At 37.2% G+C, this 15,103-nt stretch overlaps 1 protein-coding gene across 1 annotated transcript; it reads left to right on the forward strand.

The window, feature by feature from the left end:
* Nucleotides 1–3,992: 3,992 nt before the first annotated feature.
* atoh1a (atonal bHLH transcription factor 1a) lies at nucleotides 3,993–6,502 on the forward strand. The gene is made up of 2 exons (XM_038281501.1): nucleotides 3,993–4,576; nucleotides 4,814–6,502. Exons 1-2 carry the CDS (start codon nucleotides 4,312–4,314, stop codon nucleotides 5,623–5,625), a joined length of 1,077 nt encoding a protein of 358 aa, XP_038137429.1. The 5' UTR covers nucleotides 3,993–4,311; the 3' UTR covers nucleotides 5,626–6,502.
* Nucleotides 6,503–15,103: the final 8,601 nt, after the last annotated feature.

Below are 15,103 nucleotides of genomic sequence, written 5' to 3' on the forward strand. Positions count from 1 at the left end.
GCTACCATGTTGTGAAAAGCAGAGAGAACATAAAGTCAAGGTTTGAGCTAACAAATACTGCTGAATGGGAGAATAGGGATAGAATGAAACAGAGTGATGAAAGGTGGTCCCTATGTCCTCCATATGCCTATACTAGCAGCACAGCAATACATATAGCTCTGGATAAGATTTACCACTCTACATGCTTTAGCAAAAATAAAAGGTTTAAGCCCTGTTTTTAAGAAGACCGGATGTCTACCCTGTGTAAATTAGTAGTTGTTTCCACAAGAGAAGCGCCTGATAACTAAAACATCTGCCTCCCAATGTCATTTTAGAAATTCTAGGAACCACTAGTAAACCTGCAAATTGAGAGTGAAATGCTAGGAATATAAGGTAAAATGAGATCCCTGTTTTAAGAGGGAGCTTGGTTAACTAGGGCTTTGTACATGAGAGACAGAACATAAGCCAAAAAATAATTGACAGAAGCATTGATGGAGAAATACTTTCCATCTGAAATAGAACTGAAAAGTAGTAACTCCTTAAAGGCTGCAATGCAGAGATAAGCATATCAGGACATTTTTTCAAGTCAAGTGAATGAAGGACACATACATGCATATAGTTAGCTGTATTAGAAGCTCATCCTAGCGCCTTCTAGAAAAGAGCCTTACCTCTGAAAAACAAGAGCAAGTAGGCCTATATATGTAGGGACAACATTTAACTGTAGAAGTCAGTAACCTCCCTCATTGGAGCTTCTAGAGAAAAAAAGTGTTCACAAAGCTTAAGTTGAAGTAACAGCAAGCAAATTATAAAAGGAGGGTAATAAAAAAAAATGAAGCAAAGTAGGGGAAATTGGTAATTATGCCCTCCAGCAGCCTAAGGACATAGCAGCGTCACTATATAGGCCTAATAATGAGCTGTCTAAAAAAGTAAACTGAAGCAACCCATAGAAGGGAATTTGAGATTTTAAAAGGGCCATACTATGGTGCGTGTCGTGTAGTTGACTTTTATATATATATATATATATATATATATATATATATATATATATATATATATATATATATATATATATATATATATATATATATATATATATATATATATATATTTGCTTATATTTTTGTTGCACCCTAACTCGATTTTATTCGTTATGTTCTAAGTTCATGACTTAGAATCGGAGTCAGATAAAGTGCATTACCAAAGAAGCATCTCATCAGGGGCGGTCTTAAATTTGTATTTACAGGATTTCTGAAGGATTATTATAAGGTAGCCTACTTCCCCGCCTCGTGCCCGGCGCGCCTCAGTCTCCAAGGAGATGGGAATGAGAGGGGGCAGCACGCAGACTCCTCTTGCGCATTGGAATGGGAGCCCGTCCCTCTCTCTCCCCTGAAGGAGCTTCCCCTCACCGTGACCAATGGAACATAGAGTCTCCATTGTGGCCGGGACACTTTAATAATCGCCAGCTACAATATCCAACCTGTCGGTAGCTTCAGGAGCCTGGCCTTCGTTGGTGAAAGGAGGTGGGAGCGAGCGCTCGGCGCCAGACCTCAACCTCTAAAGATGTCCCCATGATGAATAAATGCATAAAAAGTAGAAAAGACTGAGGTCAGACTGTCTCTAAAATTGTTCGACCTATTCTCTGAAATATTTTGTCTTTTATAGCCTACTTATGGGGTTTATGTGCCAAGATACAACTATTAGACACAATCTGACCAACTGTTAAAATGTAAATTTGGTTTTCTTATAAGATTATCTGACGCAAATACCTTTTAAACCTGAGGTTAATGGATACAGTCGAATCTGTCCTCTAACTATTCTCTATTAAAAACTCTTCAGTTCTCAGTTGTAGTCTTTTAATCATAAATCCACTGAAGCAGTTCGTCTTAATTACCAGCTTTAATTATCAAGTAGTGGGCTAATTAGAAAACGTATTATTTGATGAGAGGTTTGCATGTCAGATTTGCTGATTGTGCGTAAAAAGGGGGCTTCTGGGATTGGTATTTTACCTTTTATTTTTATTTTAAGCGCATTTAGACTTCTAGTTTACCGAGTCCTCCTTTGTTTCATATAAAAACTTTGGATAATCAGATGTATTTAACGATGTGTCTGAGTTTGTGTGCCATGAGTATGTTTCTTTATCCTGCTCCCTGCGCGCCACAGCCCGTCCGGGGCGCAAGAACTCGGCTCATGTTTCGGTTCGCTGTGAAGCCCTTTTCTCGCCGACATGGCGTTCCGTGAGCCAGATCAAAAGGTCTAAGACCAACTACAAAAGGATAATGGAAACATAAGATGATCCTGGATTTCCTGAATTCACAATGAGGGCGCGAGCCTAAGTAAGAGCAAATACTTTCGCCTTTTTTTTAACCTCCTTTAGATGTTTGCTTCAGGGTTCCCTTATTTTACTAATCCCAAATTTAACACAAAAAAAACTTTAAGTCTAAACGGTTTAATTCCAAATAGGTCTTGCATGATATATGCAATATAATTTTTTGGTGTTTACTGTAAAACTGAACTTATGAGGGTGTTAAATGTCAGTCCTTGACATATTTTAAGCTGTAGCGGCTGCAGGTTGATAATTGCTTTAACCACTTAAACTTTCCGTGCAATGGATAAAATGCTGATTTATTTTATTGTTTTAAACAGTTAGGAGCGGATATATTAGCTACCTTAGAAAAAGTTGAATCGTGGTCAGTATGAACCAGATAAACATATTTTATTTATTATTATAAATTCTTTTAAGCACACTTTTTCTAAATGGTCTTAAGTTGTTTTTAAATTATTGGCCAAAAATAAAAATTGCACTAAATTACAAAAGGGTAAAAAAAAAAATATATATATATATATATATATATATATATATATATATATATATATATATATATATATATATATATATATATATATATATATATATATATATATATATATATATATATATATATATATATATATATATATATGAATTTCGAGAGCACGTTTTTACAAACTTAGCAAACATAACATATTTCTAAAAAGATATAGGCCTAAAAAAATTATAATAAAGAGAAAACGACAAACAACTAGGATCGCCACAAAGTTTCTTGTTGATTTGTTGGCTTTATAAAACACTATATGAGGAACTCTGGACGGTCTGTGACATTAATCTAATTCATGGACGTTTTTACCAATAAAAATGTCAAACGGGGAAAACATGCGCGGGCTTCTCCTTTAAGATCCATTACAAGCTGTGATTAACGAGAAGGTGGATGCTGAATTAGGCAAACAATAATGATGAAAATGATTAAAACTCAGGCAGGTGGGTCTTCATTTCTAATGTCTTGCTCAGATTTTCAGTCTAGTTACCGTTTGTTAATGCTCTCCACTTGCAGACGCAATTTCTCTGTTCTTAAGAGATCTTAAGTGAAATACAGCAGTAAATCCACATAAATGTCTATACAAATTACATAAACAGAGCGCAACACCTGGGTTTGTGCATCACAAAGTTACTATACTTCAACTATTATTAAGTGTAATACATTTTGGATGATATTATGAGTGGACTCAAAAATCTGTGTATGACAATTGTGGCATTTTATGTCCCATTTATTTCAGAACACATTATTGGTATCCTATTGTCTTTTAAGAAGTTTTGTGAACTGCGTATGTTTCTCTTAAAAATAAATAAAATCTAGTTAAATTAAGATTTTCACAAAGTATTAAAAATGTGTTAATAACTGTTATTAAATATTGCAATACCTAATTTTCATTGCACTCCAACTTCTGCAGATATTGATTTCCTTTATTACCATATAATCACATGCGTAATACCAGTAGTTCGCTTTCTTTAACCAGGGTGGACAGTTGACCTTGTTGAACTTTTCGAGACACCTCTCTTTCCTTCAACCCCAATACATGTCTGAGATGCCGTAGGCTCAGTATTAGTTCAGTTGAGGATTCCCTACTTAGCTCATCACACGTGCGTCCTGTGGGAGGTTCCCATCCTGCAAGCGTCAAACGCTCCCTAAATCGTAACGTTATCATAGAGTCCCGCCTAAACGACCCATAATCACCTCTCTCGGGCTTTTTTTTAACCGAGACCTCTCATTGGACGTGAACACGCGACCAACGCAAGGAGGGGGGCTTCCAGACGCGTGCCGCTTTTTAAGCAGACCCAGCGCCTTGAGACATCAGAGAAGGAGTCCCGCACGCGACCTGAAGCCTCACATACAGGCACATACAAACAAACAGTGCGAAAGAGCTGTGCGTTATTGGGACATTTTCTGATACAGGAAAACCTTTTTTGCTTTATTTATTTATTTATTTTAATTATTTTACTTGTTGGAAGTGTTGGACATGGACATGTTAACGGTGGAGGAGTGGGGTAAAGGCGCGCGAGAGGTTGCTTCCCTGACTGCACTGCAGGTGGAAGCAGGGGCGCTGGAGAGGGGAGGGAAACGGCAGCTCGAGGCGTCCCGCTACGACCCGGGACTTACGCTCGTGGACAGCGGCAGTGACCCACGCGCCTGGCTAAGCGACGCATCTGGCACCTGTGCGGCACACGCCAGCTCACCCGACAACCTGCGGCACTCGCCGTGCCCGAGCACTGGCTCCTACCATGGTGAGAGACCTTTATACCAGCATGCATCCGCCAGCAGGGATTGAGACCCTGCGTAGGTAGAAAATGTCACTTTGCCCTAATTTAGATGTTTTTACGCATTTTAGATATGTTGTATGGTTTTTGACTAATTAAAGATAGGCCTAAGAACTCTTCCATGTGTTATGTTTTATTAGTTTTTGTTGTTCTTTAAACTTGGTAACATTATATTAATTTATTTGATTTTTGCACTTGTTTCAGAGAGTTGCTCCCCTGGGTCCTCGGGACATCCCAGCCCTCCCATTCATAGAAGATCTGCCAAGAGTCCCTCCTCCTCCTCGCTCAAAGTAAGGGACCTTTGTCGCCTAAAAAGCACCATCTCGGGGCCCGAAGAAGAAACCCCCGCGAGACTGAGAGCTCCATCCAGCAAGCCAGTCAGCGGCATCCAGAAGCAGAGGCGGGTGGCCGCCAATGCGCGTGAGAGGAGGCGCATGCACGGGTTAAACCACGCGTTCGACGAGCTGCGCAGCGTCATCCCGGCTTTTGACAACGACAAAAAGCTCTCCAAATACGAAACTTTGCAGATGGCGCAGATTTACATCAACGCGTTGGCCGAGTTGCTCCAAGGTCCAGCGTCCTCCAGCAATAATGAAAACTCCAGCGGTTCACAAAAGGGTGACATTTTGCTTTCACCCGCAGATGGTTTTGAAAGCGCACAAGACAGGGAAGCCCAATCGGCTTCCGTTACCTGCAGAACAGCGGCGGCTCTACCCTTATCTGGTGATACCATACCTGTTCGAATAAACGGAATGCCTTTCCGCTCTTCATTCCAAGAAATCCACTCCACTAGCAGAGTTAAGGGAGCGATGTGTCCCCCTTCTCCCTCATCCTCACTTGGGAATGGGAGGAAAGAGTCGCCAAGAAGCGACGGGGAGTTTTCCCCTCGTTCCCACTTCAGTGACTCGGATGAAATGGCAGTGGAGCTCCACTCAAGTGAAGATGATGATCTGTCAGAACTCAAGCTACCCGGCCACCGTAATCCCACTGTGTCATTCAAACTAAATTATGAATAAATACACTTATAGCCTATATGCAACAACATTGACCAAATTTTAGTAAACTGTGTCAATCTTGGATTTTTAGTTTGGAAATAAGCTTTTCTTTTTTTTCAATTTTGCAAATAAAAAAAAGCGATTACGAGTTCTTCAGCGATTGTTTAATTATCAACGTATGTGAAAATTGCCTGATTTGGTTCTGCCAATATAAAGATTATCCCAATTTATCTAAGTATGTTAAGTTTTTATTGAGACGTGGGTGGATGACCCCTCTGCCATGTCGCGCACAGCACAGCCACGGGCATTTCCCACGTCCCTCCAACAAAAACTGTCTTCCACAAAATCAGAACTTTCCTCATTAGCTACTGTTTGATGTATTTGAGTTTTCTTTTTTTTTTTTACTTTTTAGAAATGATTTGAAATGTCTCCCGATTTCTGTTTTAACTGATAAATTGTATTATTATTTTTTTCAACTTCTAAAGTTTATAACGTGCACTTTAAATATAGGGGCCAGAGGCTTCAGATTTTCCAGAGTTGTAATTTTTCTTTGTTCCCCTAAACCTTCCCAGAATACAGATGTGCTTTGTCTGCTAGTGTAGTACTGCCAACCTTATACAAGTAGTTTAATGTAGCCATCATTGCTGCCTTTTTTTGAAGTTATTTTTTTTTCTTCGCTAAAATAAGTTTGTGTGACAGTTTTTTTCACTGGCTGAGATTAAATGATGTTTTTCCTTTTCATATAGCCTATTTATTTCTCAAATGATTCTTACGTTTTGCTTTTTGTAACTGTATCGTTTAGATTGATGGGAGAAATATTAAGCAGTCATTTTGCCATTCTTTGTTATTTTATTTGACTTTGGAAATAAAAACATGCAAACAAAAATAAACTTGTTTTTTTACTTATTTGTTTACAAATAAACCATACAAAACATACAAATTTAAGCCTGCTCTGTTGCGTGAATATTTTTCTATTTTTTTAAATTTATCAAAAATGACTTGGATTCATACAACGGGAGTTCATCTAAATTGAATAGAAATACATAAAAACATCTGCATGTTTTTTTTTTTTTTTTTTTTTTTTTTTTTTTTACCAACTGGGCCTCTGGAAAAAAAAATAGGCCTACATCTTTTGTTATCGGTTTAACATATGCGTTTTAATTAGTTATGCGGTAAATAAATGTATTCGTTTATGAATGTTTTGTAGTTTCGTTTGTTTTGCCTATTTTTGTTTGTTTGTAACCCTTGGAAAAAGTTGTGTTCTTTTCTTTGTAATACCCTCTAGTTTATTTGGTGTTTCTTAGATTTGTTAATAGCGAAGTGTGCATTAATTTCAACCTATTGTTGGATGGCTCGTGGGCCGAGGTGTTGGATAGCCTCAGTGGGGCACGCGTTGTCAGCTGGTGAGCGCTCGCGGGTCCCTACCTTGTCCCCGAGGACCTGTTGAGAAGAAACACACTTTCTGAACTAAAGAAATACTCCACGCGCGCGCGCACACACACATAAACGCGCGCGCCGATGTGTCACAAGGCCTTTGTTCATCTTGGTGACACCAGTCTATCTTTTTTTTAAACCAAGAGAATGTGCTCATGCAAGCCCAGTTGCTTTGAAACAGAAGTTAATATATTCATATTTTTATTATCTTTTGCAATAAAGTTGGTACTATTAGTAATAGAACTCTTGAATTATTTATGAACGTCAACAACCTGAATGCTGTCACTAACAATATGTTTAGCCAATCCCAACCCGCACCCTTGATGGCAGAGGATAAAATAATGATACTGCGTTTAATTATTAACGGGATAAATGCCGAGGAGAGCCGCATCTCTCTATGTGCGCACAGCCATCTGCAGCGAGTTCGTTCTGCGGTTAGAGGATATCAAGTTCCCATAAACATTTACTGCAAAAACATGGAAAAGTGCAGTGATGAAACATTCTGCGGAAAAATGTTTATTTTTCATGTTTTCATATTTCATGTCAAATCATTTGATGCATATTAATAGCTGGTTCTGCCAACTTCAAAACGTTAAATTTAAAATATTAGGTATTACATGTGCTGCATGCGCTTACAGGTCTTTATTGACCATATGTAATTTTAATTTCAATTAATTTCTATTATTATATTACTCTATTTCTGAAATTTGTTATCTTTATTTAGCTTAATATAGGTTAGATAAGTCGTGTGTCTTCAACAGGTGGGACGCTGCTCAGGTTAAGGTTTCACTGCACGCACATTAATTATTTACACTTAGACGTTATGAAAAATACAAACAACAGCGTAAAGGAGTGGGGAGAACCTGAGTCGCACTGACGCGTGTTGATACTGTTTGGAAAAGGAGAACTGAAATTAAAACTTTGGTGTCACGTTGAGCTTCAGGCCTACATGCTCAATTCTAATGTTTTGTGTAACGCATTCTGTTTACCCTTAAATATACATTTTTTAAAATCTAAATAACAATTCATTTTAATATAACATTTAAATTTTTCCATTTTAGTAAATTAGAATACTGTTGATCAGTTAGTTTAGTGCATAAATTTAATCTAAAAAGTGGTAATTATTATATATGCTCATCAAACAAATTTATACAATTCAGAAGTTTATTTCACACTATTGCTTACAGCTAAGGAAAATACAATTTCAGTTCCCTTAAGGTATTGCATAGGGCCAATTACATGGTAATTGGGCACACAAATTGTAACAGGGTAATTTAAAAAAAAAGGTTATTTCATTGCTTCACCAATCAAGGGGTTTTCTGCCCTCAAGTAGACAGTCATTAATGGCCTCCATAGAAAAAGGGTCATTTAAAAAACTACTGAGTGCTGCATGAAAATATCATATTGGAAAGTTAAGTGGAGGAAAAAAGTGTGGAATAAACATATCAACAACAATAAGGATAGGCGAAGAGAAAACTTGAAAGCAAAGTGCATTCATGACATTTGGGAAGATTCATAATCTTCCATTAAACACAGGTATCTTCTGTAGGAGATGGGCCACAGCTGTTGCAAGGTTTTGTTTGAACCAGAGGCAGCTAAAGAGAAACATACTGTAATTGGACTGTTGCTCAATCATCCAACGTCCTCTTTTCAGGTGGAAATTAATCATTGTTGATTAAAATTAATTTTCTTTCTATGCATCTTTTAAAATATTAATGTTTTCTTTGAAAAAGAACTTTGGTTTTTCATTCACTGCAATTGATAATGAGCTGTATCATTCATGCTGTGTAAACATTAATATGTTTTTTTTTTTTTAAGAAAAACTTCAGGTGTAGTTTAGAAAGAAGTTAATTCAAAACATTTGAAGTCACTGTAGCAACTCTAATTTCAATAGTCCTGTCCAGAACGCATGCATTCCTTTGCTTAAATTTTAATAAAAAGACAGACACTTGCAGTTTGTATGAGCAGGATTGTGTGCTGTCCAAAACGATCTCTCAAGGGACCTTGAACAAAAGGCAGAACTGGGCCATAGTTTCCATCTGCTGTCCCGGAGAGAGGGAGAGGGTGTTGAATGAGGATATGGGCAGATAAAGAAGCAGAATAATAAGTGTGTGCCTGGAAAAAAACAAAACAAAAAGAGAACTGACCCAAAAGCAGCTTTGAACATATCTGGTTGTTGCAGGCTCTTTGAATTTGTAAAAACATATTTTTTCCACTGATTATAATTTCAGATCAGTTAATTTCCTTTCAAGTCAACCAACTGTATGGTAGCCACCCCCCTTGAGTGCTACTCTTAAATAAGCCTCCAGGCTTCTCCTCTCATTAGCCAATGCAGCACTGTGTTATCATAGAGTGAAGCTTGACTTCGAGTGATCACACAAACAAACAAGGTTGCTGTGACGCAGAGCACCTGTTGCATTGCATGCTCCAGCTCATTAATTGTTAATGTGTTTCAGTGGAAGTTCTGCTAAAACTAAGTAAACAACAATGTTAATCTAAATCGCACAGGAAAAAAAAGACACAGTCCTGCTACTTGTAGGTACTGTAAGAAAAGCAACCTTTGAAGAAAACATTGGTGGTTTTACATAAAAATCACCTTGTTTTGTAGCATATGTATGAATTAACACTTTAAATGACTAAATTATGACTGACATGTTGTGATAATTCATATTTTATTCAGTGTAAATTTTAAAAGTCATAAATTCTTCAGGCTTAGGGTTTAAAACATCAAAAATGTTCTATTAAATCAGCTAAATATGGCAAAGGATATACCGGTAAGTGAAACCCAGTTTTTGGTCAATTAAATAAATCAAAATGCTAATTTTCTTTCCTGCAAACACAGAAATGAGATAAAACTGTTCTAATGTTTGAATCAGTAGACATTTGAATATACATTTTAATATGTATATATTAGTGAAATCTTATCCAGTTTTTTATATGCATGCTCACGCTGGTTTAGTGCTCAACTAAACTAAGCCAAAAAGATGCAAATTACACAGCCAATGTTTAAATCACAGATGGCACTGCTGCTAATATAAAATAGTGTATTAATAACAACTTAGTAGATGCAAAACTGGGAATAATACAGTGTCTTTCAAAGGTAATCAATATTTCACATGTTGTGAAACTATAAGCACAGACATTGAGAATTAGAATCATTTGCATTTATGAGATAGACAAACACAATGCAGTTTAGTTTAAACAAGGTTTTATTGGGGAAAAAGAACCTTTAGAAAGTACAGAGGGCATCAGAGTTCAGCTTCGGTGTCTCCCTGCCACAGGGGAAGACTGAAATTCAACCCACAACCTTCCACTGGAGAAATAACTTCACTGAACTATAATTGTTCCATGATACAATTTGACTGTATTGTTAATCGCTGGAAGGTCCAACAGGCAACAACGATAAATAAGCTGCCATTTTAAAACTAATAAACACATCAGACTCATAGATAAAGCTGTGAAGAAGTTTTAAGCAGGAACACTTTTCAATCCATAATCCAGAAGTTGTAAAAGTATTATATGACTGCAGAACTACCATGGCATGGTCCTCCACCTAAACTAAAAATTCAGGAAAGGAGAGGATTATTGAGATAAGCAACAAAGATATTTATAGTACCTCTGCAGAGACCCACAACTCAGTTGCAATAATCTGCCAATAAGACAGCTATAGTTTTAGGTATGCAATCTCCACTTTGTGAGATTGAAACTGTATAAGAGGAGAGACACTGTTACATTTTTGTATAACAAAGCCATGTTACAGCAAACTTGTGGAAGAAAGTGTTCTTATTACATAAATTCAAAGTTCAACTTTCCTACATGCAAAATGATGTGTGCTACACAAACCAATCCAAAAATATACCAACCCTGCAGTAAATCAGCACCACTGAGCAACCATAAGCAAGCACATTAGAGTTAGTGATAAGATGAGTGAAGCTAATACTTAAAGGTATAAAGGACAATCTTTTATTTACGGGTGGATCATCTAAATAAGTGGTCCTTCTAATTGTCAATCATTCTGGTGATATGTTTATGTAAGGTGTTCCTACGTGCCTGTCCTGTTAGCTATCTTGTACTGCACATGCACACTTTCAGGCGGATATCTGTGGTGAGCTACAGTTTCAGACAGTCATTAATGCTCACCTTTCTCACCACGGTTCTTTGAAAATGGTCGAGGTTCGTAAAAGAAAAAGTGTCTACGAATCGTATGAGAAGAAAATAAAGCCTCAGAAGAGGCTGATATATCCCATAATGCTATGCGCAGAGAGCTCTCTCACTTTATTTTTTTGGAACTTCAGCATAAGTCATAAAATCACAAATTAATCAGGCATAGTAACCTATGTAATACTGCTCAAACTACAAAAAATATGTTGTACTTTGTCACAGGTATCAAATGTTTCCTTTAAGATTCGATATCTGCGGAATTATTCTTGATTTAATTTTCTGTATAGTTAAAGTGAACATTGGTTCTAAAATCATCTCACCATAACAGGTTAAATCTTAGTCCCCAGCACCTCAACCCCTCATATCTCCATCATTATGTGTATCATTGACTTGGAAATCTTGAAGATCCATGGATTAGATCATGCATTTCAAGTCATCTCACCAAAACTCTGATCATCACTGAAAAGTAACCAATACTTAGAACGACCCTGTAGGTATACTGTCACCCAAACTGTTAAAGTAATGTCATTATTATAATTTTCTTGGTTTTCACCAAGAAGTATTAGTGAAAAATCAATAAAAAATTGTATAAAAATATTCAACGCTAATCCAACATGAAGTCAATGCTCTTTCAATTAATATTGAAAGCAACTGTTCCTGTGCCATTATATAAATCTCTTGGGATACAAAATGTTACACAGACACAAACCTTAATATTGTTTTATTCTTCAAAAGGTTTAGAAGGGCTTTACATCATGACATGCTATTTAAACAAAATAAATCCTTCAGTCAAAAAGTTAAGCCTCCCATACATTTGCATTCCTGCCTACATGTAGGCCTACAAATAGAGTTGCAGAAACAATGAACATTTTTACAAGGGAGAAGATCATTTATCTGTGCAGTCCTCTCCCTGAAATACATCTATGGGTGAAGCATGGTCTCCCTGGGGTTTGTTCTGGGCAGGGTTCAGCTCTTTGTGTCCACCACCTTCAAAGCAAATGTACATGAACACGAACATGAGGCTTCTTGGGTAACCATCCTATTGAAGGGCAGCACAATAGTGCTACCAATTATCCACAGTGCTCATTGCTCCTGTGGAATCAGTTACATGGCTTTTTTGTGAGTTTCTGCCTGAGTTTGTGTGTGTGTGTTTGAAGGTGTGCGCATGGCAGATTTGCATGTTTTACATGTAAAGCTTTTATGCGTGTCCAGGTATCTTTTCGCCTGTGTGATTCAGCTTTAATTGGGGGTGGGGTGATGGGGTTGGGGAGGTTAATTAAATGCACGCGTCTGTAAGTGAACATATCCTGGATATCATGTTTTAAAACATACAGTATATCCCAAAGGTGTATACTTTGTAACATTTGACCTGCAAATTACAACAACTCTTAAACATCTTGTCATTTCAAGTTTTTTTTTTTTAGCTTAATTATATTTCCCTCAGATTACCAAGTAAAGGAAAACACTTTAGAGAATTTAATAAGGGCAGGAAACAATTCGCCTGCAAGGCTTTTTACACCCTCTGACACATTATGACTTCCCTTTGGTTCAGGTTGCAGAGAGCTTGTGGACCTGTCAGAGTCATGCAGGGCAAAGTCCTTCATACAGACTAGCTGTGCTCATACAAAAAGAAGCCTTTTAAAAGCATCGGAAGTTATATTGCTTGAGGCGTTCTGCTGGGTTTTTTTTGATACCTTGAAGTGTGAAATGTACTCACACAGGAGAGAGGGGGAAGATGTAAGCCATTTCTTTATGAATTTAGGACAATACATTATCTAAGACATATGATTGTATTTTGTGTGTCTCTACTACCCAATATATTGACCAGTTCTTTTCTGCACAAAGAGTAACCCACACCGACTGTTTCCACATAAAATTTGTAGCGACAACATGTGGACAAGAAAAATTCAAAGCTTAGCACCACTTATGTTTAAGTAACTGGCGTAGAATTACCCCTTTCAACCTGTGATCAAACGTTTTTGAGTAAAATTCATAACTTGCAATGATCTATGATCCCATGTAAATAAAAATTATAATAAGATTCGCTACTAAATGGGACATATCATTCAAAATCAATGTTTTAGCTCTTGAACAAACTTTGTTGTGTACTTACTTTCCAAAAGTCCACAAAAGTTAAATTTAGTCTCTTCAGGTCAATGATATATCCAATCCAATTCAGTTTATTTATATAGCACCAATTCATAACACATGTCATCTTATGGCACTTTACAGAGACAATTCAATCAGATCATACAGTCAAACTGATTCAAAGTTTTCTTTCTAAGGAAAACCAGCTGATTGCATTGACTTATACTGACTCAAAGGCAATCCCTCACACCAAGCATGCATGCAGTCGTAGTGGAGAGGAAAAACTCCCGCAGAACCAGGCTCAGTGAATGAATTTAGGACAATACATTATCTAAGACATATGATTGTATTTTGTGTGTCTCTACTACCCAATATATTGACCAGTTCTTTTCTGCACAAAGAGTAACCCACACCGACTGTTTCCACATAAAATTTGTAGCGACAACATGTGGACAAGAAAAATTCAAAGCTTAGCACCACTTATGTTTAAGTAACTGGCGTAGAATTACCCCTTTCAACCTGTGATCAAACGTTTTTGAGTAAAATTCATAACTTGCAATGATCTATGATCCCATGTAAATAAAAATTATAATAAGATTCGCTACTAAATGGGACATATCATTCAAAATCAATGTTTTAGCTCTTGAACAAACTTTGTTGTGTACTTACTTTCCAAAAGTCCACAAAAGTTAAATTTAGTCTCTTCAGGTCAATGATATATCCAATCCAATTCAGTTTATTTATATAGCACCAATTCATAACACATGTCATCTTATGGCACTTTACAGAGACAATTCAATCAGATCATACAGTCAAACTGATTCAAAGTTTTCTTTCTAAGGAAAACCAGCTGATTGCATTGACTTATACTGACTCAAAGGCAATCCCTCACACCAAGCATGCATGCAGTCGTAGTGGAGAGGAAAAACTCCCGCAGAACCAGGCTCAGTGTAGGCGGCCATCTGCAGAGGCCGACTGGAATTTGGTATATTTTTAAATGCTGTTTAGTTTTCTGTATTACATTTTGTTTTTTTAGATCCAAGTAATTGACGTGGAATTGCTAAACAAGGCTATGTACTTACATCAGTCTAGAAAAAAAAATATTTGTTTGTAAAAACCTCTCAGGAGATGAGTGGTTCAGTGACTTCAAACAGTTTGAAAAAGCATTTGCCAAAAGATTTCAGCTCAATCCAAATCTAAAAAATCCTAGATATTATTCCAATGTCCTGTTTCTTCACCCTTCAGGAACTCAACAGTAAAAACATTATCATCGATAGGAAAGGAACTCCGGAGGACTTTTTGCAATTGAAAGGCATATGGACAGCAGCCTTTTGAAAAAGAACTAAAAAAAAACAAACAAGTTACACAAATGTAGGAAATGGCTGCACTATTCAGACAGCACTTATCATTAGGACTGCTGCTTTGTCTAAAGAGCTGTTACCCTTACTTGTCTGTTGGACAAGGGATATAGGCACAGTTCTGCTCTTGCAGAGCACTATGATCACTCCTCTGAAACAGTTTATTAATGCCTATATTAATTTAAAATGTCGAAACATGCAGGCAAAATATGTTTGCTTCTATTATCCTGGTGCCTGCAGTTTGGAGCCTACCACATACCTAAGAAAGCTAACATCTACTTCCAGTCATAAACAACAGGGAAAAAACTCCCAAGAGGCAACCGGGCCTGAGGCAGCTGCTGCTGGGTATTCCCAGTGACAGCGCGCCGCCAGTACGTGGGGAACTGTGTGGTTTCACCAGCGAAACAATATTTTAATGCAGGATCGTAATCTTGATTAACTGACTGCACAGAAGATGT

Source organism: Cyprinodon tularosa, unplaced genomic scaffold (assembly GCF_016077235.1).
Source record: "Cyprinodon tularosa strain WSP-4 unplaced genomic scaffold, ASM1607723v1 ctg171, whole genome shotgun sequence".
Classification (NCBI taxonomy): Eukaryota; Metazoa; Chordata; class Actinopteri; order Cyprinodontiformes; family Cyprinodontidae; genus Cyprinodon; species Cyprinodon tularosa.

Excerpts from the sequence above, each read along its gene's own strand:
- atoh1a (XM_038281501.1), top strand. The coding sequence starts at position 4,312 with ATGGACATGTTAACGGTGGAGGAGTGGGGTAAAGGCGCGCGAGAGGTT. Across the intron at positions 4,577-4,813 it reads GAGCACTGGCTCCTACCATG|AGAGTTGCTCCCCTGGGTCC; the intron begins GTGAGAGACCTT and ends CACTTGTTTCAG.